Source organism: Oryctolagus cuniculus, chromosome 15 (assembly GCF_964237555.1).
Source record: "Oryctolagus cuniculus chromosome 15, mOryCun1.1, whole genome shotgun sequence".
In the NCBI taxonomy this organism is placed as follows: Eukaryota; Metazoa; Chordata; class Mammalia; order Lagomorpha; family Leporidae; genus Oryctolagus; species Oryctolagus cuniculus.
Window position 1 is genome coordinate 76,687,401 of NC_091446.1, and position 27,419 is coordinate 76,714,819.

Consider the following 27,419-nt stretch of genomic DNA (forward strand, 5'->3'; position numbering starts at 1 on the left):
CCTGCGCTGTTCTTTTGTCTGCTCGGCCCTTCCCGGGTTTGCTGCTGGTTCTTCCCGGGTTGGCTACCGTCCCTTCCACCTCCGTGGAAGGGCGGTTCCCCCTGCCACTTTCCCCACTTCCGCGGGGGAGTGACACACCGCCGGCCGGCTCTCTCGGGGGCTGCACAGGTGTTCCTTCAGATAGATGTTCCCCTTAGATGTTCCTGGTGCATGTTGTCTCTCTCCTCCTTTATAGTCCTCTTCCGCCAATCCCAACTCTGCTACCCACACGCCGAGTACGCTGCTCTCCTCCAATCAGGAGCAGGTCCTACAGTTTATTGGTTGAACTGGAGGCAGCTGTGTAGAAGCTGCTTCTCCCTTCTCAGCGCCATATTGTGGGAGAGCAGATGCATAGAATAAGTCTTAATTCCAGTAACTTAGTCTAGTCCGGGTTGCTCCCCACAGCTCCAAGCTTTGCTAACTGCAGAAAAGGAAAGGTTATCGTCTTAAACCCTAAAAGGATCTGCAATTCTCTCTGTTTCTCCAGCTCCCAGGCACTCAGGTGCCCTTCTCGTGCCCGTCCTATGTTTGGAGAAGAGCATAGACTGTGGATATGAAAGTTTACCCAGATCTAATTCACCTACCTTTGGCTAATGCAGATGAATGGACCGTATCCTGTATCAGAAGCTTAGAAGGAATTCCCAGCAGCCGTGAGAAGGCTGGAGCTGCAGGCTTGAAACTGGGCAAGACACAGGGCTGGTGGGAGGCCTGGGAGTCAAGAGCAGGGAGAGTGGCTGTGGGGCAGAAAGTTGGGTGAAGCATTGCTGCTGCGCAGTGAAACTCCCACCAGTTTCTGTCTCTTTATCTCTTTGTCCAGGATTCAGACTCAGGCCTGTCATCCTTGTGTGCATCACAGACCTCTTGGCTAAGTGGTTAAGTTACCTGCCAAACCTTTGTCCTGTGGGGAGAGTAATTTTTTGAGAGCAAATAAGCCTCAGATGCTGAGTGGCCCCAAGCCTCTAACACCCAACTTCACAGCTGTAACATACTGTGAAAAGGGTTTCACATGCAAAGATGAACACAAAACGGGGGATGGGGGACAAAAAGACCTACCATGCAGAAAGAGGCAGAGTTGCACAGAGCCAGCTTACCCAGGGTGGAAGGTCATTCAGAGAAGCATTTGAACTTGCTTGCTTGCATGGACAGACAGTCCCTGAGTTATAATGGTTTGACTTGGGGTTTTCACATGGTGAGAGTGATGGGCATTCAATAGAAACCAAACTTGGAAGTTCTGATGTTGAACCTTTCCCACGCTGGGGACGTGCAAGCCATAGTCCTCTCTTTGGGCTCCATGGTTGCCAGGGGAACAACCATCACTTCTAGGTGTGCTGTGTGGCAGAGCTGGGCTGCACCGTAATAGGTCATCTGGATTCGGTGCATTTCCTACTTAAGAGCATTGTCAGTTTACGAGGAGTTTATCAGGTTGTAACCCCATCATCGTCAAGGAGTGTCTTTTACACAGTCTTGAAGTAGGCTGTGACACCTTGGCACAGATGCACCTGTTCTCCAGCTATTTCACCCATGGCACTTGCCACCCAGAGGTGCCCCCAGGACAGAGCTGGCCTCCCAGCATGAATGATCTGAGTGAGCTCTGTCTGTGTGGGGCTTTGGAGCATTGCCTAAGGGGCCTTGCCAATGATTTCTGATGTCATCTCCTCCTGCAAGATTGAGCCGCATCCCATTGTCTCCTCCACGCTTTGGTGCATCTCTTACACTCAGATTTCCTCCTGGCCTGGGATGACCTCTCCGTATTCTTATGGATGCTGTCAGTGTTCTGGGACAGCAGGTTCCCACCAGAAGCCAAACTGTTCACCATGAACTCACAAAGGTGTGGAGGGAATAGCACCCCCCCTTCTCCATGCCGTGTTAGGGCATGGGGGGAACTGCAGGGTCTTTCCGTTCTTGTCTGAGACATGCCTGTGGGGCCTGTGACCGGCGTACTCCTGCCAGTCACCCAGGGTCACCTTCTTCTGCGGGAAATCCCCTCACACCAGCCCCAAAGGAGCTTAAAGAAGTCACTGGAGTGGCTGTTAGATTTTCATGATTCCTTTTTCTTTTCTTTTCTTTTTTTTTTTTTTTTTTGACATGTTCAGGGTTTCTAAATGTTTTTGTACTTCTAACTTCCCTGCAAGGTGGATAGGGGGAGGAGTTTCTCCAGTACACCACATCAACCTCGCCTGTGACGTTATGTCTCAGAGCTGAGAAGTGACATGGTGCTGCTCATGGAGCTTGAGGGAGGGCTGGGAAGCTGTCAGTTAAAACCTTGACTGCTACGTGGGCACCCAGGCAACCTACAAATAGGACTGCAGCCACTCACCTCCCTGGGAGCTATAGCATTGCCAGCCTGCTGGGTACCTGATCCTGTGCTTCACCTCACTGGGGGAACCTGAGAGAGGAGATGGCTACCTGTAGGCAGATTGTCAAGTTGTCAGAAGGGAGATTCACTATGCTTTATTTCCTTCTTGAACAGATTAATGAAAATATTAGTAATTTAAAAATATTAAATTATTATTAATATTAAAATTATTAATAAAATTATTTCCCTTCTTGAACAGATTAATAAATGAGCAAACCAAATGACTTTCTGTGACACCACCCACCATGAAGAGTATCATGAGTCCAGGGTCAGCTCACCCCTCTGCTCCCCCTCCCCAGAGAGGGTGCTTGTGACTATGGCTTGTCACTGGACCCACCCTCCTGAACCTGTGACCCCTGCAGCGTAGGGCAAGATGATCCTGCCAAGAAGTAGCAAACATACAGGGCATGTTCGAAGCTCCAGCACTGGTCCCTTTAGTCCCATGGGACACCTTGTTTCTCTTCCTGTTTCTTCCAGTTCTTCAAAGCATCCTATCTTGTCACAAGGGTTGGCTCTGGGCCCAGCTGTGACTCTAAGCTGAGGACAGAAGGAAGGCATAACATGGCCTAGGCCTGCCTGCAGGGACTTCACCCCATGGCAGATCATGTTCTAAGCTATGGTCCCCCCAGAGCACACCAGGTTGGCCGTGGAATTGAAAGGTGGCGAGTAAGGTGGGGATACTCACCTGCCGCCCAACAGGCCCTCCAAGCCTCAGAGTTTGTAGCAAACCAGATGCAACTCACGGTGAGGCTCGCCCTGACCTTCCTGTGCTTTCTCTCCAGGACAAAGAGGTGAACCTGGAGCAGGTGCACCGACGCATGAACAGCCTCATGGATGAAGACATTGCTCACAAGCAGATTTCCCCAGCTTCCATTGAGCTCTCGGCCCTGGAGATGGGGGGCCTGGCTCCAAGCCAGGCCTTGGAGCCCACTCGGGAGTACCAGAACACGCAGCTGTCAGTCAGCACCTTTCTGCCCGAGCAGAGCAGCCACGGCACCAGCCGGACACTGTCCACAGGGCCCAGCAGCAGCCTGCCACTGCCGCTGAGCACCGCGGCCACCATGCCCTCCATGCAGTGCAAACACAGGTCGCCCAACGGGGGGCTGTTCCGACAGAGCCCGGTGAAGACCCCCATCCCCATGTCCTTCCAGCCTGTGCCTGGGGGCGTACTTCCAGAGGCCCTGGACACCTCCCACGGCACCTCCATCTGACCGCGCCGCCTGCCCTCCCGCCCGCCCGTCCACCCACCCACCCGACCAGCAGAGCTTTTTAATACAAGAAACCACACACACACCACACACATGCACACACACACACACAGAGACTTTCATTTTTCTTGTACATATATGTAAATAATGACAGAATGGAGTGGGGTAAAAGTGTATTTTGAATATTCCCAATTTTCGAAGTCAGTAAAAAAAAAAAAACACAAAAACTGTACGAATGACTTTGTAAATTTTGTTCTATATGAATAAAAAGGCAAATTCCTTGTGATCATTCTGAAGTGCCAAAGGAAACCCTATTCCTCAGGCTGCCTGAGGGCAGGAGAGGCAATCACAGGAGGACCCCTTCCTGATAGAGGAGGGCCTACAGGAGCCCCCCATGCTGCTTGCTGCTGTGAACCACAGCTTCCCATGCTGTTCCCTGGCCCCTGGCTCCCGATCCTCATTTACTCTCCCTCGCATAGATAAAGAATGAGCTTGGAGCCAGCGTTGGCCTGGCCCGTTAGGTCACTGTGCTGCAGAGTGACCAACTTCTCCTGCTAGCCTGGGACAGAGAAGGGACCCTGGACACAGGCCAGTGCTGGGCAATCTGTGACAGCCTGGGACCTCGCCTTGTGTCACAGCAGGCAGGGTGTAGCAGCCACAGGAGCCCCGAGACGCTGCACATAGGGACCTAACTGTCTCTGAGCATTTCAGTGCAATGTGCACTAGTGTCTCTGGTTGGCTTGTGTTTTACTTTCCTCTCCTATTTGGCAGACTCAGCCAGTGATAGAAGATTAGAGAGAGGAGGGCAGGCCCCATGATGGTCTCAGGGAAGCAGGGCAGAAGTGGGCTTGGCTGGCTGCAAGGTTCATGGGCAGAGAGAGGTGCCAGGTGTGGTTGGTTCTGTGGACCAGAAGAGGTGGAGGGCTGGGATGCCAGTAGAAGAAGATGATTCCTCAGAGATGGGGCCGGAGAAAGGGTAGGGTGCTCACAGATGCAGGGAGTAGAAGCGCTGTGGTTTTAGGTTAAAGAATTCTGTTGGGAGGAGCTGGGGGAGGTGCACTAGGTGGGTGGATGGGTGCTCCAGGTAGTGAGGAAACCAGGAAACACAGAAGAGAGGAAGCAGCCTGTGCCCCTGGGAGGGAAGGTTCAGCATGTCCTTGAATGATAGGAAGACAAGTACCTCACAGCACCATAGGGAGGTTTCTGGTGATCCCAAATGTACAAGCCTGTTCTGGGTCTTAAGCCATTCAGGTCATCTGCCCAACTGGGCCAGACCCCAGCTCAAGCCCCCTGGCCTGGCTACACCGCCTTCTCCAGACCAGCAGTCCTCAAGCAGTGATCCAGCCCATAGCAGGGGCTCTGCTGCTGAGGGCATCTGGTCTCCTGTGAGACTCCCAGGCCTGGCTCCACGCTGCAAGACCTTGTCTGGTGAGGCAGGGACAGCCTGACAGCCCCGCCTCCCTCCATCGCCTCTATGGGTCAACTCAACTACAGAACCTGGGAAAGAACCATCAGGATGGAGTCCTTGGCGGAATCTGAGCTCTGAAGAGAAAGGCGGTTCTGACACCTGGAGGACCTAGTCCATACCTGGCTCCCAGGGGACGGGGCTTCTGCCCCAGCAGCACTCAGGGACCGAGAGCCTGGGGCTGAGGTGGTGGAGAAATACTAAGTCCTCTTGATTGCTTATTCTTTAGCCCTGTCCAGCGGCTCAAGAGATATGTTGTGACAATGATAACTAGTGTGGGACTGATGTCCTTCCTAAAGTCCCGAGTGGCTTGGCTGAACAGTAAGGAGTGCCCGTATCACACAGTTAGCTAAAAGCACCCTGAGGAAAACACTGTTTATAATTATGTATGCTATTTGTGGATGCTGAGAAGGGCCTGACATCTGTGCCCCCAGGGCCATCCACTGACATGTCTCTAGTCAGAGTGTGTGGACCTGGAGCCAGGTTGCGTGGGGCAAAGCCCAGTGGGCACCATCACCCTGGATGGATGGTCAATTTTTCATATATATATACATATATATATATAATCTCTCTATTTTTTTAATCAGACTCTGGTCTCACTGCCTTATCTCACACCCAAGTATGCCCCTCCTCCCCACAAGAAGAGCAGTCTTCTGGAATATTCCATGGATATGGACATTGTCTTGGATGGCTTTGCTTAGAATGGGTGTCAGGGAGGGAGGTGTGTGTGTGTGTATGTGTGTGTGTGTGTGTGTGTGTGTGACAGAGAGGGAGGGAGGGAAAGAGACCAGCATCTTCAAGGGGAAAATATTCTGCTTCCAAAATCCTTAACACCTCATGGTGTTATTCTTCACCGTGTTTGTTATTTTTTGAATTTCTTCCTACCTTTGGCACGAGAGGAAATGATTGATATTCAAGCAAGTTCTCTAGGGGAAAAAAAAGGCAAAACAACAAGGTTCTTCCCAACTCAGATTTCTGTGTCCGCTCAGAATGTACCTTTTTTTTCATGCTTTGCTCTTTGGATTTATAACTCTGTTTAGACTATTCCATACATTTTAGGTATATTTTGTGCCTTCAGACACTGCAAATAATAATCAGCATTTGGATTAAAGTTGTTTAATAATAAAACTTGTCTTTTCTCCCTACTCTCTTATTCTCTGGGATGGAGAAATGCTGTCTGGTTGTTCCTGGGCATGCTGCCGTGGTGAACTGAGTCCTGTCCCACTGACAGGCACAGTCGAGAGGGGGCTCCTCTTCCCACGTGGGTCTCAGCTACACTCAGGGGTGGGAGACACACCACCCTCACCCCCAGGGAATATGGGGTCCCCTGATATCACCCAGGGGATGGTGTGTGGGACAGACTGAGCCGGTGGAATGAGCACTCTAGTGCACACATCTGACTTCAGTTCTCTCGTCTCTCCACGCGCTCTGCCCTCAGGGGGTTCCCTGTGTTAGGTCTCAGGCTGAGGGACTCACTCTTGCAGGAGCAGCAGCTTGGCTCCGCAATATTTGGTCCTCACCCTTCTGCAGGGGACACCCTTTACCTGTGCTCATGTCCCGGGGGTCGAGACCTCTTTCCTGACTCCCACAGGCCTTTGTACCCAGGCCCCACCTCTGATGCCCCACTCTTCCTTTTGGCTTCAGGGCCTCTGTGGGGCAAAGAGTACCACTGTGAATCCTGGGCTAAACCAAGCTGGCCTGCAGAGGTTGGCCAAGGTTTCAACCTGCAGGAGCTAAAGGGGCATGGCCAGCTCTTGGGCCTCATTCTGTGCACCGTTGATGGGCTCCTCCGTTGTTGGGGCCAAAACCCTCAAACTGGAGTGGGAGGAAGGGGACAGACAGTGGGAGCCACACAGGAACTGTTGAAGGACTGTTTTCTTGGGAAGAAGCAACCCAGTTCCTAAATTCCATACACACCCCCAGGTCACACCAAGACAAAACTCAGTCCATACCCGATCTTTATCTTTTCAATCATGAACAGCTGCAATGACATGGGTGAGTTCTTCATTTCTGTGGCTTCTGCCTTTTAATAATCATTGAGTTGAATTACAGATAAGATAAATTTGATAACTGAGATGGACAACATCTAACAGACAACCCGGGTTCACTGTGTGACATTCTGGTTCCACCAGAAGGGGTTCCTTCATTTTCTGCAAACTGCACAAAACAGGTTCACAAATTAGCACATACGTCCTATGTCTTCACTAAAGCATTGTTTTGTGCTCCTAGCTTTTAGCAACACAAGATTAGATAAAAGCTCAAATGTTTTTTTCACTGACCTTTCTTTGCAAGGGACACAATGAAAGAGACAGCATTCCTGTTCCTAATGCCACACTTTTTATATCTCAAACATGCTTTTATTTCCTGCCATTGGTTGTTTTCAATAAATGAAGATTATGTGAATTATGTGTGACTGGTATTACCTTCACCCTTCCTACCAAGAAACTCAGATAAGTAACAATTTTCTGAGCCAGGAACTTTAATCATTGTCATGCTTCTTCCTCCCAGTGGTGGCATTTAGTCAGAAGAGATTATTTGTGGGAGAAGTGCACGTATTCCAGGTGACTCAGGGGAGCTAGCAGCTATAAAAGAGGAAGTGATCATTGTCAATACCTCTGACCACCTCCCTCCCTGGCTTTCGGTCTTTCACCTCTGAACTTGGCACTGAGTGCTGAGCTCTAGAGAGAGTAGGAATTCTCTCTGCAGCAGGAAAAATGCTGACCATGGAAATGTGCAGTTGCCAGTGTCTTCAAGGTGGAAGAATGGGCACCAGACAGGCTGAGGTCACTTAGGGTGAGTGATACAGTGGGAGTCAGGGGGAGCTCTCTTGCTAACAGATTCAAGTACACAGTTGCCATGGGCAACCAGGAGTCCAAACCCGAAGGAAAACTAAACATTCCCCCAACATATGCAGACTTAGCCACACCCAAAACAAGTATCCACAGACACAGGCATGCGCACTTGCACTCAGGTTCCCACAGGCATGGTCACCATGCCAGGCTCATGCACGCGGAGTTTAAAAGCAAGCAGCAGTGCACTTGGTACTGCGTGCAGGTGGTGTTCTGTCCATCAGAGCTGGGATGCAGAGTGCAGGGGAGGAAGAGGCTGTGTCAGTGCTTCCCTGCCCTGCGCACAGCTCCTACAAAGCAATCAGCTGCGGAGCACTCAGCAATCAGCCACCAAGGCAGAGGGTGTGCCTGTTGCAAAGTAGGCCTCACTCCTGCTGGAGGGCCTGGGGCACACCGCCAACTCTCCTGTCACCAAATCCTGGTTTGTCACCACAATCCCTGAAATGTGCAAAGAAGTCCCAACTAAGGACGTTAAAGATCTCTACGATGAGAATTACAAAACCTTAAAGAAAGAAATAGAAGACGACACAAAAAAATGGAAAAATCTTCCATGCTCATGGATTGGAAGAATCAACATCATCAAAATGTCCATTCTCCCAAAAGCAATTTATAAATTCAATGCAATACCAATCAAGATACCAAAGACATTCTTCTCAGATCTAGAAAAAATGATGCTGAAAATCACATGGAGAAGCATGAGACCTCGAATAGCTAAAGCAATCTTGTACAACAAAAACAAAGCCAGAGGCATCACAATACCAGATTTTAGGACATACTACAGGGCAGTTGTAATAAAACAGTGTGGTACTGGTACAGAAACAGATGGATAGACCAATGGAACAGAACAGAAACACCAGAAATCAACCCAAACATCTACAGCCAACTTATATTTGATCAAGGATCTAAAACGAATTCCTGGAGCAAGGACAGTCTATTCAATAAATGGTGCTGGGAAAACTGGATTTCCACATGCAGAAACATGAAGCAAGACCCCTACCTTACACCTTACACAAAAATCCACTCAACATGGATCAAAGACCTAAATCTATGACCCGACACCATCAAATTATTAGAGGACATTGGAGAAACCCTGCAAGATATCGGCACCAGCAAAGACTTCTTGGAAAAGACCCGGGAGGCACAGGCAGTCAAAGCCAAAATCAACTATTGGGATTGCATCAAATTGAGAAGTTTCTGTACTGCAAAAGAAACAGTCAAGAAAGTGAAGAGGCAACCGACAGAATGGGAAAAAATATTTGCAAACTATGCTACAGAAAAAGGATTAATAATCAGAATCTACAATGAGATCAAGAAACTCCACAACAACAAAACAAACAACCCACTTAAGAGATGGGCCAAGGACCTCAGTAGACATTTTTCAAAAGAGGAAATCCAAATGGCCAACAGGCACATGAAAGAATGTTCAAGGTCACCAGCAATCAGGGAAATGCAAATCAAAACCACAATGAGGTTTCACCTCACCCTGGTTAGAATGGCTCACATGCAGAAATCTACCAACAACAGATGCTGGCGAGGATGTGGGAAAAAGGGACACTAACCCACTGTTGGTGGGAATGCAAACTGGTTAAGCCTCTGTGGAAGTCAGCCTGGAGATTCCTCAGTAACCTGAATATAACCCTACCATACAACCTAGCTGTCGCTCCCCCATTCGCGGAGGAATGACACTGGACCCTGCGCTGTTCTTTTTGCCCAGCCCTTCCGGGTTTGCTGCCAGCTCTTCCACCTCCGCGGAGGGGTGGCACCCTCGCCACTTTCCCTGCTTCCGCGGAGGAGCAGCACACCGCTGGCTGGCTCTCTCAGGGGTTTCTCAGGGGTTGCTCAGATGTTCCTCAAGTGTTCCTGGTGCATGCTGTCTCTCTCCTCCTTTATAGTCCTCTTCCACCAATCCGTACTCTGCTGCCCACATGCCGAGCATGCTGCTCTCCTCCAATCAGGAGCAGGATCAGCTCCTGCAGCTCATCAGTCAAACTGGTGAGGCAGCTGTGTAGAAGTTGTTTGCTGTCTCTCAGCACCATATGATGGGAGATCAGATGCATAGAATTAGTCTTAGCAGTTCCAGTAATTTAGTCTAGTCTCGGTTGCTCCCCACACCTAGCCATTCCACTCCTTGGAATTTACCCAAAGGATATTAAATTGGCAAACAAAAAAGCTGTCTGCACCTTAATGTATATTGCAGCTCAATTCACAATAGCTAAGACCTGGAATCAACCCAAATGCCCATCAACAGTAGACTGGATAAAGAAATTATGGGACATGTACTCTATAGAATAGTATACAGCAGTCAAAAACAATGAAATCCGGTCATTTGCAACAAAATGGAGGAATCTGGAAAACATTATGCTGAGTGAATTAAGCCAGTCCCAAAGGGACAAATATCATATGTTCTCCCTGATCAGTGACAACTAACCAACCACAAAAAAAGGAAACCTGTTGAAGTGAAAGGGACACTATGAGAAACAGTGACTTGATAAGTCCTTGTCCTGACTGTTGATGTACAATTTAATACTTTATCCCTTTTAGTATTTTTTGTTCTAGTTAATACTATTGATTGAACTCTGTAATCAACACACATTTATTCTTAGGTGTTGAAATTTAACTGAAAAGTGATCCCTGTTAAATATAAGAGTGGGAATAAGAGAAGGAGGAGATGTACAATTTGGGACATGCTCAAGCTGACTTGCCCCAAATGGTGGAGTTAGAAATGTGCCAGGGGATTCCAATACAATCCCATCAAGAATTCATGTACCAATGCCATCTCATTAGTCCAAGTGATCAATTTTAGTTCACAATTGATTACACTGATAGGTCTAAGAGTCAAAGGGATCACACAAACAAGAGTAGTGTCTGTGAATACTAACTGATAGAATCAAAAAGGGTGAGAATGATCCAACATGGGAAGTGGGATACACAGCAGACTCGTAGAATGGCAGATGTCCTAAACAGCACTCTGGCCTCAGAATCAGCCCTTAAGGCACTCAGATCTGGCTGAAGAGCCCATGAAAGTATTTTAGGCATGGAAAGCCAAGACACTCTGGCAAAAAAAAAAAAAAAAACACCTAAATGAAAGATCTCTGCAAGTGAGATTCCAGTGGAAAGAACGGGGCCATCAAAGAAGGAGGTACCTTTCTCTGAAGGGAGGAGAGAACTTCCACTTTGACTATCACCCTGTTGGAATAAGATTGAAGTCGGCGAACTCAAAAGGCTGCCATAGCCTTGGCAACTCATGACTAGAGCCTAGGGAGATTACTGATGCCATAAACAAGAATGTCAAATTGTTAAGTCAACAACAGGAGTCACTGTGTACTTACTCCTCATGTGGGATCTGTCCTTAATGTGTTGTCCAATGTGAAGTAATGCTCTAACTAGTACTGAAACAGTATTTTACACTTTGTGTTTCTGTGTGGGTGCAAACTGATGAAATCTTTACTTAATATATACTGAATTGATCTTCTGTATATAAAGATAATTGAAAATTAATCTTGATGTGAATGTAATGGGAGAGGGAGCAGGAGATGGGAGAGTTGTGGGTAGGAGAGAAGTTATGGGGGGGGGAAGCCATTGTAATCCATAAACTGTACTTTGGAAATTTATATTTACTAAATAAAAGTTTAAAAAAAAGAAGTTCCAGCCATTCTCTAAAACGTGCTAGTTATATTCAAATAAGAATGCTCATTATCCTCTCCATTACAGGCACCGGTTACTGATAGATATGGTGTCCCCTTCACATATAAACTCTTTTTCCTTGTATCAGCTGTGCATGGTAAAAATTATTACCTAAAATTTATAGCTAGGGAAACCACCTGAAAAGACCTGTTCTGAGAAGTGGTGAGAGAGAGCTCGGTTGAGGATCCATGAAAGCACAGGTAAGCTGTTTGCACAAATACACCCCCATCCATAGTGATCTGCACACCCACCACGGCCTGCCCCTCGGGTGACCTCCTCAGCCTTGGAGCATGGCCATCCCTCTCATGCACAGCGCTCACACTTGACCCCTCCCTTCCAGCTGGGGGCGGGAGGTCTAGCTGTCAGCACAGAGGGAAGCAGCATCTCCATATCCATCACTGGAACAGGGCTGTTTGCTTTGCACTCCCTCCTTGTCCCACTGGGAGCTGACGGCGCTGGCAACCCTGGCTTCTGTTGCTGAGACCCACTCAGGTGATAATCCTGATTGTTCCCAGGAAGCAAATGAAAAGCAGCACGGCTTAGCTGGGGAGGAATGCCTTGATGGTGAGGTGTTCACTCAGCACCCTGTAGGCTTCCAGGCATGCTCACAATGCAATGCAGACGAGAAGAAGCAGGACCAGAGAGATGGCATCTCCAAAACTGGAAGAGATGCTGCGGAATCCTCTGGGGCATGGCTGGAAGGGGCGGGTCCATGGCTGGACCCTCTGCAAAATGCCAGGCCCTCAGGGGCTTCCTGGCTGCTGTGGTAGGCCCCAGCTCCCTCGTGTCACGTCTGGGGAAAGAAAATGCATACCTCTGGAGCTACAAGGGATATGTGTGGTAGGATTATTTTTACGTGTATTTTGAGCCTGTTTTTGAGTTTCTCAACCTCAGACCCAAAGCCCACAGTGGCTGAATCTTGCTCATTGGGCAACTTGTCATCTGGACAGCGAATTTCTCATGGAGAAGGTGCGTGTTGCACTCAGGAGAAAATGATCGAGTGGGCTGCTCTAAGCAATGGCACATTGAAGCTGAGGATTTGAGCAGAGACTCCCTTTGGAAAGATGTATGCAGGTAAAGGAAAGTCACAGGTTAGCAGAGAGGCCTCAGGCTGCCAACAGTCCCATCTCCAGCCTGAGCAGTGGTGGGAAGGAGTGTGGCTTTTAAGAGTTCAAGGGCTGCCTGGTGGGAGATGAGTTCAGCTCTGGGGATGAGCCTTCCCTTGGTGACCCCACAAGCAGTGACTGACCTGGGGGAATGCATGCATAGTGACTTCACTGTCCCCACCTGCCAGTCTCCTACCTGTCCATGAGCAGGGGAGGTCACAGAGGTCATCCACACTCATCACCCCCAGCCCAGGGCCCAGAGCAGGGTGTGGAGGATGGAGAAGGGGTACAGGGTAGGAGGATGGGGACATGTGGGGGAGTCATACAGGTATTTAATGGAACAGGGACCAGAGGTAAAGAAAGGGGATCCCCACAGGTCTATGCCTGTTGTGAGCTATAAGAACTCACTCATTCTTCTCCCTAGAAAAAGTTTTAAAATCTGTTTTTGATAATCAATGCAAATAAGATAGTCTTTAAGAGGTTCGCTGAAGGTGGTCCAGCTAGTGTGATAACCTAAGTGAAGCCCCACGTTTCCCACTGAGACTTCCCTGTGTGTTCAGACAGTGTAGACAGACACGGTCAGGCACAAGGTCACTTCCCAGATCAGGAGCTCAGCCACCAAGGACTGCAAGCCTGGGTGGGGGAGAGCAGTAGGCAGAGTGAAGGATGTGACATTCACCAGGAAACACTTGTCTGCCTTCTCCCGGTTACATTAATGGGACTCCATCCTGCAAAACTGTAACGTGGTAGTGAGGACGCGCTTCTGAACAGATCCCCAGGAATTCCAGGGCAAGCTGCCCAGGAGGCAGGGTGTTGGGATCAGGAAGGTGTGCTTTAGAAGTGAGGCTGGCCAGTAAGGCTGGGGACATGTGAGCCCCTTCTGACATAGGCAGGATGTCTCACAAGCAGGCTGCCAGCTGTGGCTGGAAAGCCTGTCTCCAGACCAACCGGCATCTTCCCCCACTTAACAGCTTCTTGTGCTGCACGTGTGACCTTGCGGCTTTAAATCACAGCTTCAGGGTGGGTGCAATCTTTCACCCAGAGCTGGCAGGGGAAGGGGCTGAGCCCCTGGAGAGACTCAGACTGGCTGCAGGAGATCCCGGCTATCTTATGTGACTCTGGTGGTTTTAAATCACGCCTTCAAGTTAGTCACAGTCTTCCACCCACAGCTAGCAGAGAAGGTGGCTGGGCCCCTAAGGAGACGGGCTGTCTCCATGGGACCCTGCTATCTCCATGAGCCCCAAGCCAATCCACATACAGTATGTGAAACCCCTGTCCAATGGGCACCCTCACAGAATGACCCAATGGAAAAAAACAGTAATGCCTTAAAAATCCAGGACACTTCCTCAAAGCCAGTGTCCCTCTCAGACCAGACACTTTCTCTGTCGCCTGCCAATCAAATAAAAATTTCTTTTCTGTCTAATAAAAGTCTCTGCCCCTTTGCAAATTGTTTCCCAGCTTTTTATTTCTATACTGTGCTGAGGAAAAAAACCCACAAGACTGGTAACAGGAAGCCAGGCTTTGCTGTTTTCTAGTTCTGGGATCCTGAGTCAGTCACTTACCTCTTCTGAGCATCAGCGTCCACTTCCATGAAATCCACACAGTGAGAGGAGCAACTCTGTCTCAGAGGATGAGCCAAGAAAACTCAGAATAAGGCACCAAGTGTCACCATCGGTGACTGGCACATGCAAGTGCTCAGTGATAACTATGATCAGGACAGGAAATACCACCACATAGGCCACAGTTTTAAAATGGAATTATATATATATATATATATATATATATATATATATATATATACACACACACACACACTGGGGCCAGCGCTGTGGCTTAGGAGATAAAACTGCTGCCTTCAGTGCCGGCATCCCATATGGGCAGGGGTTCGAGTCCTGGCTACTCCACTTCTGATCCAGCTCTCTGCTATGGCCTGGGAAAGCAGTAGAAGATGATCCACATCTTTGGGCCCTTGCACCGCATGGGAGACCAGGAAGAAGCTCCTGGCTCCTGGCTTCTGATCAGCACAGCTACAGCTGTTGAGGTCAACTGGGGAGTGAACCAGCAAATGAAAGACCCTCCCCCCTGCCTCTCCTTCTCTCTGTGTGTAACTCTTTCAAATAAAATAAATATTTTTAAAAAGTATATATACATACATTTGCAAACATGTACACACCACATGTGCAAACAGATGTGCAAGTAAATATACAGCTCAATTCATTGCAACAGTGAGACTGTTCTCGTGTGGTCCCAGCCAATTAAAGCATAAATAGGGCACCGTGTCACTGCTTGCGACACCAGCATCCCATATTGGAGTGCTGGTTCAAGTGCCGGCTGCTCCACAGCTGATTCAGCTTTCTGCTCCTGTGCCTTGGAAGGCAAAGAAAGATGGCCCAGCGTATTAGGCCCCTGCCACCCAGTGGGAGGGGAGACCCAGATGGAGTTCCTGGATCAGACCTGGCTGTTACAGCCATCTGGGGAGTGAACCAGATGGAAGATTTCTCTCTCTCCCACCCTCTTTGTAGCTTGTGTTTCAAATAAATAAATCTTAAAAAAATATTAACAGCCTCCCCGAGGCCCCTCTTGTGCACCTCCTAGGTTGACAGCTCCAGAACTCTCAAGGGAATCACTACTTTCAGTTTCAACATCATTGATTGATGGGCGGGCATTTGGCCTAGCCATTAAGATGCCAGCCAGGACTCTCACATTCTATATCAGAGCACCTGGTTTCAATCCCTAACTCCAGCTTCTGATTCCAGCTTCCTGTTAAAGAACCCTGGCAAACAGCTCTGACAGCTGAATCTGAATCAGATTCTTCCTCCTATATGGGAGACCTGGATACTGTTCTTGCTGCTAACATTAGCCTGGCCCAGTGCTGGTCATTGCAGGCATTTGGGGAGTGAACCAGCAAATGGGAGCTTGCTCCCTATCTCTCTCTCTGTGTCTTAAATAAGTTAACTGAAAATTTTTAATGAAACTTTTAGAATATATATATATATATCATACATAAATGGAATCAATTTTTTTTGTCTGGCTATTTTCATTCAAACATTGGTTTTTATTTTATTTTATTTTATTTTATTTTATTTTATTTTATTTTTGACAGGCAGAGTGGACAGTGAGAGAGAGAGAGAGAGAGAGAGAGGTCTTCCTTTTGCCGTTGGTTCACCCTCCAATGGCTGCCGCAGCTGGCTCATCGTGCTGATCTGAAGCCAGGAGCCAGGTGCTTCTCCTGGTCTCCCATGCAGGTGCAGGGCCCAAGCACTTGGGCCATCTTCCACTGCACTCCCAGGCCATAGCAGAGAGCTGGCCTGGAAGAGGGGCAACCGGGACAGAATCCAGCACCCCGACCGGGACTAGAACCCGGTGTGCCGGCGCCACAAGGTGGAGGATTAGCCTATTGAGCCATGGCGCCAGCCCCAAACATTGGTTTTAGAAAATTTATCTACATTTCTGCATAAAGTTAATTTTCATTGCTGGAGAGAATTCCACTGTGTGAATACACCATGGCTTATGCATTCCACTGTGCATAGACTTTTGATCTGTTTACATTTGGGGCTATCACACACAGTGGACATGAATGGGGTTAAGTTACGTATGCCTTCCTATGGACTTCCTGGGGTCCAGGTGTGCAGGTGGTCAGACTCATGTAGATGCTGCTAAAAGGCTTTCGGGCACAGCTGTCCTGATTTATGCACGTGAGAGCTGCAGCTGTTTTGCATGTGCACTAATGCTGGTGCTGTCATATATTTTAATGTTCCCCATTCTTGCGTTAATGTGGTACACCTAATTGTGGGCTGGATTTGCATTTACTGATGATTAACGAGATGGAGCCATTTACACGCGATTGCTGGATCTCACTTTGGTAAGATGTCTCTTGTCCTCCACACCATAGCTTGCCTATGCACTGGGTCTCAGGTGTCTGATGAGCAGAGTTTGTGAATTTAACTCTCAGTCCCAGAGTTTCTGTTATCTTCAATGCTGGGTGTGTCCTGTTGCTTAAAGCTTGGCCTCACCTAGGCCGGACAGAAACTCCCCCAGGGGATTTTCCCCGGGATGCTTTATTGCTATTGATCTTTTTCCTTTAGGATGACATCTGCAGGCTTCCTAGAATGGACTTTTGAACATGAGGTGAGCTACAGGTTACAATACTCTTAAAATTGATATTTGATTTTTTTCAGGACAATTCACAGAAAAAAAAGTTTCTCATTATGTTTCAGTGTCAGATTTACCATAAATCAAGAGATCTCAGTGCTAACCTGTTTTTGTGTCATGCTCTGCTGACCTGTTTGTCTATTTTTATGCTAATATTGCATTGCCTTAGGTACTGTAGTTTCATAATCAGCCTGACATCTGGTGGTCTCAGTTGATTCTTTGCATTTACACACAAATTTGATCACCATCTTATTTGCCATAAAAGTCCCTTTGAGATTTTGATTGAAATCTGCATTGAATTTTTAAAATGTTATTTATTTATTGAGAAGCAGAGAGAGGGAGAAAAGGAGAATAAATAGAGAGACAGAGCTGTCATCCACTGGTTCACTCTCCAAATTGTCCACAAGACTGGGGCCAAAGACAGGAAGCAGGAAGTTAATCCAGGTCTCCTTGTGGATGGCCGGAACACAATCACCCAAGCATCAGCACACAGCTGTTTCTGGAGCCAGGTATTTTGAGCCTGTGAGAGGCCAGAGGCAGGCCATGACAGGCTTCTCTCAAGACAAAGGAACTGGCTAGGCCCAGGATGCTTCCTTGAAGATGAAACCTGACACTGGGCAGTCCTTGGTCTGGTAGGGCCAGGTGGGAGCAACCAATGAGGTGGGCTGTCCTTGGTCCAGCAGGACCAGGGGAAAGAAGGAATGTGGACATAATACTTGTTTGCCCATGGACTATAAAAACCCTGGGGAACAAAGAGAAGGGGGTCTTGGTGTCCCAGCACTGCATTGCATAGAAGGCCAGGCCCCAGCATGCTGGACCTATAAACAAAGTCCCTTTGTTCTTTGCATTTTGGTGAGTCTCCTGGTGCTTTCTATCTGGGTGATCTGAACACAAGCCTAGGTACTGTCACATAAAACCTGGACATTTAACCTGCTATGCTAAGAGCCCACTCCTATTATTCTAATTCTACATACCTTGTCAACAAAACAAGGAGTTATCACCGGAGAAAAAGCCATGGTCCTTGTCTTCATGCAAGAAAGAATTCAGGTGTGAGACAGAGAGCAGTGAAAAGCAAAGTGGCAAGGTTTATTAGGGTAGGACAACCACAAGAATGGACAGGCGACTCTGCAGACAGAACCTGAGAGAGTGCCCAGCTTACATTTCCTGGGATCTTTAAGGGGATAGGTCTTGCCTTCCTGCCTTTTCTCCCCAGCCCCCTTCTTCTCCTCCAGAACAAAGGGTGAAAATAAGATAAATTCCTTTCCAAGTTTTCTGCTGAGGTTGTCAGACAGAGGAAGCCTGGCTGGCATGGGTCAAGGGGCTTCTCTCTAGGGTGCCCACCTTAGAGGAAAGATATTTATTAGGCCAGGTGGAAGGGGCTGGACCCCCTGGATGGTCATCAGGATCTGGGCAGGACTTTGAAGTGCTAAGTGCTGGCCTGCACCTGGAAGGTTCCCAGGGTGACTTCGAAATGCAGATGCAGGTGCAGATGCTGGGCTGCTGTAGATGTCAGTTTCCTTAGGCCCTTCTCAAACACACAGCTAATTTCCAACTTCCTGCCTAACCATTGCTGTGGTTATCTGCAGTCAGTAATCATTTGTGCTTATCCTTATATTTATTTTTTCTGTGTCTCTATTTTTTCCTCTCTCTTTCTTTCTGGGAATTCTTTTTCCTACCAGAAGAATCCTGTTAGGACTTCCTTTCACATTTGTTCTCCCAGTGATAAACATCACCCTGACTTTTTGGAGGAAGACCAAACACATATGAGGGTCTTCAAAACCGTCATGGAAAACCGTACCATGAAGAAACATGGATTGCAAAGAAGCCATACATAAAAAACTTTTGCATCCAAATAACTTATCTCTCTTTTCTTTAAAGATTTATTTATTTGAGAGGTAGAGTCACAGACAGAGAGAAGGAGAGACAGAGACAAAGGTCTTCCATCTGCCAGGTCACTCCCCAAATGGCTGCAATGGCCAGAGCTGGGCTGATCCAAAACCAGGAGCCAGGAGCTTCTTCTGGGTCTCCCACATGGGTGCAAGGACCCAAACACTTCCACTGCTTTTCCAGGCCAACAGCAGGGAGCTGGATCCAGCTGAAACACAAACAACATTCTATATGGGATGCCAGCACCACAGGCAGAAGATTAACCTACTGTGCCAGCCCCTATAAACTTCTGACTTCTTTTTTTTTTCTTTTTTTTACTTGACAAGCAGAGTTAGTGAGAGGGAGAGAGACAGAGAGAAAAGTCTTCCTTCCATTGGTTCACCCCCAAATGGCCGCTATGGCCGGCACGCTGCACCCATCTGAAGCCAGGAGCCAGGTGCTTCCTCCTGGTCTCCCATGCAGATACAGGGCCCAAGCACTTGGGCCATCCTTTACTGCCATCCCGGGCCACAGCAGAGAGCTAGACTGGAAGAGGAGCAACCGGGACTAGAACCCGGTGCCCAAATGGAATGCTGGCGCCACAGGCCGAGGATTAACCAAGTGAGCCAAGGTGCAGGCCCCTAAACTTCTGTTTTAATTCAATTTCCTCAGAAGCTTTTTCAAGTCCCTCCTGTCTGCACACTGTTTTTCCCTCTCTAAGGGACAAAGCATTCTAGGCCAGCACTTTCTCCTTTTTTTCTGGCCTCCAGCTCTCCTGCTGAAGTTACTTCTTAACTCTAGTGTTTTGCCTTTGAATGATACATGCTTTCCTGCCCTCTGGCTGATTTTTGGTTTCCTTTGGTCTTTGGTTTTCAGAAGTTCTACTACAGCACCTTTAGTTGTAGGCTTGTTTGAATTTCTCATGCTTGGGTTTTTAGAATTGCTGAATCCATGAGTTGTTGTCCTTTGTCAGATTTGGTAAAATTTTAGCCACTCTCCCTTTCATTCCCTTTTATGTATCTATGTGTATTTAGAATTTTTTTAAAAAACTGTGGTCTTGGGGCTGGCGCTGTGGCACATCATGTTAACATCCTGGCCTGAAGTGCTGGCATCCAATATGGGCGCAGGTTGGAGACCCTGCAGTTCCACTTCCAATCCAGCTGTCTGCTATGGCCTGGGACAGCAGACCCATATCCTTGGGCCCCTACACCCTCCTGGGAGACCTGGAAGAAGCTCCTGGCTCCTGGCTTTGGATTGGCACAGCACTGGCTGTTACGCCCAATTGGGGAGTGAACCAGCAGATGGAAGACCTCTCTATCTCTCTCTCTCTGCCTCTCTCTGTAACTCTTTCAAATAAATAAATAAATCTTTAAAAAAAAAAAAAACTGTGGGTCTTTAGATCCCTTAGGATCTCCATCATATTTTTCATTTTTAAAAAATCTACTTGATTCAATGTATTTTCCTTTTACACACTGATCATATCTTTGTTTTTTTCTTTGTCCAATGCTCAAATCACCCACAGGACCATTTTCATATCGGTTATGTTTCTATTTTGTTTTATATTATTTTAATGTCCACATTTCATAATATTCATCCTTGCCAAACTATGAACAACATTTGAGAGCACTTTGAGATTCACAACAAAATGACAGAGAATGTCCATCTGTCCACTGTCCCATGTATGCGTAGCCTCTGCAGGTGTCAGCATTCAGCATGGGGTAGTACATGGTGAGAGTTGACGAGCACACAGTGATGCCTCCTCACATAAGGTTTCACTCTTGTGGGGCTGGCGCTGGGGCGTATTGGTAAAGCCGCCACCGCTTGCAGTGCTGGCATCCCATATGGGCGCTAGTTCGAGTCCCAGCTGCTCCACTTCTGATCCAGCTCCCTGCTGTGGCCTGGGAAAACAGCAGAAGATGGCCCATGTCCTTGGGCCCCTGCACCTGTGTGGGAGACCCAGAAGAAACTCTTGGCACCTGGCTTTGGATTAGCACAGCTCGGGCCATTGCAGCCAATTGGGAAGTAAACCAGCAGATGGAAGACATACCTCTCCTCTCTCTCTCTCTGCCTCTCTTTTTCTGTGTAACTCTGACTTTCAAATAAATAAATAAATCTAAAAAAAAAAAAAAGAAAGCTTTCACTCTTGGTGTTGGACCTGCTGTGATTTCACAAATGTATAATGTGTATAATGACATGTGCCTTAGTTTGTACTGCTATTCAAAAATAACTGAACAGAAATTTATTGCATTAGAATGCTCTGTTGTCTGCTGAGAGCCATACTCTTTCCTTTTTTTTAATGATTTTTTTTAATTTGCAAATCAGAGAGATAGAAAGGAGAGAGAGAGAGAGAGAGAGAGAGAGATCTTCCATCTGCTGGTTCACTCCCCAGACGGCTGCAACAGCCAGGACTGAGCCAGACCAAAGCCAGGAGCCAGGAGCTTCATCTGGGTCTCCCACATGGGAGCAGCAGGGACATGAACCAGCACCTATCAGGGATGCTGCCATTGCAGGTGGTGGGTTTACCTGCTATGCCATAGTGCTGGCCCTGCCATGCTGTCTTTCCAAGATGCCATCTTGCTGACGCATCCTCCAGAGGAGAGTGACCATATATCTTCACACGGCAGAGGACAGACTGGCAAGAGAGCGAAACGCTGCATAAACCCTCTTTGAAATGGGCTTAAATCCACTCCTAGCTGTAGGGAGTTTCATGATCTGGTCACCTCTTAAAGGCTGTCTTAGTTACATCACGTTGGCCATTGAATCTCAACATCTGAAATGCTGGAGGGGACACATTCAAAGCACAGCAAGGTCTATGTCCCTTCCCCCCCCATTAGGGAATCATAAGGAGTTGCTGCGTAGCCTCATATCCTCCTGGTACTCCCAACCCATGGAAACCACTTCTCTTTTTGGTCTCCATAGTTCTGCCTTTTTCAGAATGCCATAAAGGTCACAACACTTTAGGACTAGCCTCCTCCACTTAGCGATATGCGTGTAAGATTCTCCCTTATCTGCCTGTGGCTTGATAGCTCATTTCTTTGTAGCACTGAATAATGTCTCATTGTCTGGAGGTGCTACAGCTCATTAATCCTTTCACCCACTGAAGAACATCTTGATGCTTGCAAGTTCCAAAAATTATGAATAAAGCTGCTTGGAACATCCATGTGCAGACTTATTTGTGTGAATTTCTCCCTCATTTGGGTAAATACCAAGGAGCACAATTACTGGATTGTATGGCTGTGTTTGTTTTGTCAGAAATGGTCAGAGTGTCAGATTGTCTTCCAAAGTGGCTGTGGCTGTGGTCAACAGATCCAAGTTCCTATTTCTCCATATTTGGTGCTGTTGCTGCCTTTGTATTTTGGTCATTCTAAGAGGTATGCAATACTGCTATTGTTATTTTTCAAAGATTTCTTTCTTTGGAAGGCAGAGTGATGGGGTGGGGGAGTGGGGAGGTATCTTCCATCTGCTGGTTCACCCTCCAAATGTCTGTAACAGCCAGGGCCAGGTCAGGCTGTAGCCAGGAGCCAGGAACTCCATCCTGATGGCCCACATAGATGGCAGCGCCCAAGCCCTTGGACCATTTTTTTTTTTTTTTTTTTGCTGTTTTCCAGGCACTTTATCGGGAAGTTTGATCAGAAGTGGAGCAACCTGGACTGGAGCTGATTCTCTGATGTGGGATGCAGCATCATGAGCTGTGGCTTGATCTCTTGCCCCTCAACATCAGTTCCATCATGCTTTTTTAGTTTGTAATTCTTTAATGAGGTATGATGAAGAAAATGACATTTCATATGCTTATTTGCCTGCCACTCCTATATCTTCTTTGGTGAGGTGTCTTCAGGTATTCTGCCCCATATTAATTGGGTTGTTCATTTCTTATTGTTGAATTTTTATTTTATAAATTTTGTAAAGACATATTTTATTTATTTGAAAGGTAGAGAGAGAGAGAGAGAGAGAGAAGAGAAGAGAAGAGAAGAGAAGAGAAGAGAAGAGAAGAGAAGAGAAGAGAAGGATCATCCATTTGTTGGTTCAATCCCAAAATATCTGCAACAGTCAGGGCTGGGCCAGAAGAAAGCCAAGGGCATGGAACTTCATCTGGGTTGCCCACATGGTGGCAGGGGCCCAAGAACTTGGACCACCTTCAGCTGGCTTCTCAGGTGCATGAGCAGGGAGCCAGATTAGAAGCAGAGCAATCATGACTCAAACTGTTCCTCATATGGGATGCTGGCATTACTGGAAGTACCCCAACCCTTATTGTTAAATTTTTAAAATTTTATTTATTTTTGCTTATCTAAAAGGCAAAGTGACAGAATGAGACAGAGACAGAGAGAGAGAGAGAGAGAGAGAGAGAGAGAGGGAGCCCATCTTCTTGTTCACACTCCCAAATGCCCGCAATAGCCTGGCTGAGCTCTAGCCATTGCAGTCATTTGGAGAGTGAACTGATGGACATAGGTAGATCTTCTCCCCTCCCCTCCTCTCCTCTCCTCCTCTGCCCTCCTCATCTCTCCCTTCTTCTCCTCTCCTCTTTCTTTTCTGTTCTCTCTCCCTCCCTCCCTCTCCTCTCTCTGTAACTCTTTCAAATAAATCAATCTCTTTTTTAAAATTCTTAATATTTTGTTGAAGATTTTTGGATCTATGTTCATGAGAAATACTGGTCTGCAGTTTTATTTTCTTATAATGACTTTGGTTTTTGGTATCAGAATAATGCTGGCATACTAGAATAAATAAGGGAGCATTTTCTTTGCTTCTGTTTTCTGGAAGATCTTGTAGGTATTGGGGTAATTTTCCTATACATATTTGGGAGGGATACATCTGTTTCTATTGACTGCTTATTGATTATTGACTCAAATTCCATTTTCAAAAGATTTACTTATATTTTTGAAAGGCAGAGCTTACAAAGAGTGGGAGAGACAGAGAGAGAGAGAGATCTTCCATCAGCTTGTTCACTCCCCAAATGTCTGCAATAGCTATAGCTGGGCCAATCCAAAGCCAGGAGCCTGGAGCTTCTTCTGGGGGTCCCAAGTGGGTACAGAGGCCCAATCACTTGGGGCCATTTTACATTGCTTTTCCAGGCATATTAGCAGGGAGCTGGGCTGGAAATGGAGCTGCTGGGAGTCAAACTGGTGACCACATGGGATGCTGGCATCACAGGTGGTGGCTTTACCCACTGTGCCAAAATGCCAGCCTCAATTTAAATTCTTTAGTAGATGTAGGTCTACTTTTTCTTGTGTGAGTCTTGAAATTTGTGTCTTCCAAGAATCTGATCTATTTCATCTAGGGTTATCAAATTTGTTTACATAAAGTTGTTCATAGTATCTTTTGATTTTGTTTTCCATGTCTATAAAATCTTTAGTTGTATACCTTCTTTCATTTCTGATATTAGTCATTTCTACCTTCTTCCTTTTTTTCTTAGTTAGCTTAATAGAGTCTTATTGATTTTATTCATCTTTCAAAGAACAAATTTGTTGTTTCACTGATATTCTTTACGAATTCCTGGCTATTTAAAAAAATTATTTATTTGAAAGGTAGAGTTACAGAAAGAGGAAAAAGAGAGAGAGATATCTTATATCAGTTGGTTCACTTCCCAAATGGGCACAACGGCCAGGGCTGGGTCAGGCCAAAATAGAGCCTGGAACTTCATCCAGGTCTCCCACATGGGTGCAGAGGCCAGAGATCTTGGGCTTTTCCCAGGTGTGTCAGCAGAGAGTTGGATTGGAAGTGGAGCATCCAGGACTTGAACTGGTGCCCATAGGGATGCCAATGTCACAGGTGGTGGCTAAAGCTGCTTCACTACAATACCAGCCCTGACCTTCTGTTTTTGAATGCATTGATTACTGCTTTAATTTTTGTTATTTCTTTCCCTCTGTTTGCTTTGGATTTAATTTGTTGTTCTTTTTCCTGTTTCCTTATGTGGAAGCACTGATGACTCACTTATGAACATTTTTTCTAAAGTAGTCATTCAATGCTAACAATTTCTCTCAGAGCAGTGCTTTTGATTCATGTTGCAAATTCTGAAAAGTTGCATTTTCAGTCCATTTAGTTAAACATATTTTTTTTTTGACAGGCAGAGTGGACAGTGAGAGAGAGAGACAGGTCTTCCTTTTGCCATTGGTTCACCCTCCAATGGCCTCCACGGCCAGCGCGCTGCTGCCAGCGCACCGTGCTGATCCGATGGCAGGAGCCAGGTACTTCTCCTGGTCTCCCATGGGGTGCAGGACCCAAGCACTTGGGCCATCCTCCACTGCACTCCCTGGCCACAGCAGAGAGCTGACCTGGAAGAGGGGCAACCGGGACAGAATCTGGTGCCCCAACCGGGACTAGAACCTGGTGTGCTGGTGCCACAAGGCGGAGGATTAGCCTAGTGAGCCACAGCGCCAGCCCAGTTAAACATATTTCTAAATATTTCTTTTGATCTCTTCATTGATCTATATGTTATTTAGAAATGAGTTGTTTAATCTCCAAGTAAGTTTGATATATAGATGTGAATAATTTATTCAGGAGGAAAACATACTAACTTATAGAATTTTACCCTTGGTTATCAGAAAATATATATACTTTTCAAGTACAAATGTTAACATTCCCAAAATTGATCATGCACTAGGATACAAAGGAAGCAACAGTACATTCTAAAAAAGTTATCATCATGAAAATTATGTTCTATGACCATAATGCAATACAGGAAGAAATTCAAGTATTGGGGGATGTACCAGATATCTTTTGGTCACCAACTAACACTTCAGTTCCATTTTGGTCTGCAATCAAATATTGTATGATTTCCACTTTTTTAAAAGTCTTCCCAAGTGGGCTATGTTGGTGAATGGTCCCCCAGACTTGAGAAGAGTGTGTGTTCTGATTTGGTTGGATGCAATAATCTATACATGTGAACTACATCCAGTTGATTAATGGGGGTGTTGAGTTCAGCTGATTTTCCTGATTTTCTACCTGCAGGACCTGGCCCTTATAGATAATGGGATTTTGAAGTTCCAAACGTAACAGCGGACTCATGCCTTGGAGTTCTATCAGTTTTCATTTCACGTATTTTGATGTTTTGTTTTTAGGTGCACACACAGTAAGGAGCGCTATTTCTTAATTCAAGTCTACCTGCTTTCCAGTGCCCCTCTTGATCCCTGATAATTTTCCTTGCTCTGAAATCTATACAACCTGAGATTAATGTAGTTTCTCCCTTTTTCTTTTATTAATATAAAGCTTCTCTATCTTTCTCCATTTCATCATCATTGATCTATATCTGTCATATACATTTTTAATCTATAATTGTTTTAAACATTTACAACTAATTCAGTCCATTTCCAAATAAAAGACTTCATAAATAGAGCAAATACCTTATAATAACAAAGTAGTCCTATTTCTTCCTTCCCATTCTTTGTATCACTGTTGTCATTCCTTCCATTTATAAAAGCTATAATCATTGAAAATATTGTAGCTCTTATTATTTTGAATCAATTGTTACTCATTAGATCAATTACAAGTAAGAAAAATGAAAAGTGTTTATTTTACCTCTGCCTGTTCCTTCTCCCAGGATGCTTCTTTGTTTGTGTAGTCTGAGGTCTGACAACATCTTCCCTCTCTCTGAAAACTTATTTTAACATTTCATGCAAGGCAGGTTTACTGGCAACAAATTTCCCAATTGTTTTTTGTCTGAGAAAGTTTTATTTCTCCTTCACTGTTGAAGGGTAATTCTGTAGCGCACGGTATTTGAGTTGGGTGTTTGTTTTCTCTCAACACTTTAAATAATTCACCCTTTGGCTGGATGGCTTGGCTTCCGAGGCAGCGCAGTCAGATGCGATGTTTATCTCTGCTCCTCTGCATTCTCCTCTCTGGCTTCCTTCAGGATTTGTTCTTTATCTTTGATTTTCTGCATTGGAATATGATGCTTCTAGTTGCCCGCCTTTTGGATTGGGGGGGGGGAATGTTGTCCTTTTCTTTATTCTTTGAACTTCCTGGCTGTGTGGCTTGGTGTCTGACATTAATTCAGGGAGGTTCTTCTTCATGACAGCTCTAAACACTAAACAGCTCTTTTGTTTTGTGTATATTTCCCCCCCATTACCTATCTGTTACACCGTTTGTGGTTGTCTGACAGTTCCTGGATATTATGCTCCATTGTTTCAGTCTTTTTTTTTTTTTTCCACTTTTGGAAGTTCCTGTTGCCACAGCCTCTTTTTCTCAGCTACATCCAGGTTACCCATGATCTCATCAAAAGCAGTCTTCATTTCTGCTACCCTATGTCTTGTCCCCATCAGTTTCTGTCAAGGCTGTCAACATTGTCATCTCTCTGCTTACTTTCTCCTATTTATACATGTTATCAACTTTTAAAAATATGCATTTATTTATGTATTTGAAAGGTAGAATGACAAAGCAAGATGGAGAGAGAGAGAGAGAGAGAGAGAGAGTCTTCATCCACTGGGTCACTCTCCAAATGGCTGTAATACCCAGGGGTGGAATAGGCTAAGGCCAGGAGCCAGGGACTCCATCTGGTTTCCCATGTGGGTGGCAGGAAGAATGTGACACGGCGGGTTAAGCTGCCACTTGAGACTCTGACATCCCATATGAGCACAAGTTTGAGTACTGGCTGCTTTGTGTCCAATCCAGCTCCCTGCTAATGCATCTAGGAAAGCAGTAGATGGTGGCCCAAGTGCTTGGGTCCCTGTTACCTATGTGGGAGGCATGCATGGAGTTTCTGGC

The 27,419-nt window shown here is 46.4% G+C and overlaps 1 protein-coding gene and 1 long non-coding RNA gene across 2 annotated transcripts in view; one reads left to right on the plus strand and one right to left on the minus strand.

The window, feature by feature from the left end:
* LOC100350278 (glutamate receptor ionotropic, delta-1) overlaps positions 1-8,381 on the plus strand; it is a 328,379-nt gene extending 319,998 nt beyond the window's left edge. The window contains exon 12 of the mRNA XM_070057980.1: positions 3,178-8,381. Within this exon, the coding sequence (XP_069914081.1) occupies positions 3,178-3,606 (429 nt within the window). The 3' untranslated portion in view covers positions 3,607-8,381. The remainder of the gene's footprint in view (positions 1-3,177) is intronic.
* A 10,344-nt stretch (positions 8,382-18,725) lies between these two features.
* Positions 18,726-27,211, minus strand: LOC127484114 (uncharacterized). The gene is made up of 2 exons (XR_011382501.1): positions 26,235-27,211; positions 18,726-18,954 (listed from the first exon to the last, which is right to left on the minus strand). It is a non-coding gene; the product is annotated as an uncharacterized lncRNA (long non-coding RNA).
* Between the last annotated feature and the right edge of the window lie 208 nt (positions 27,212-27,419).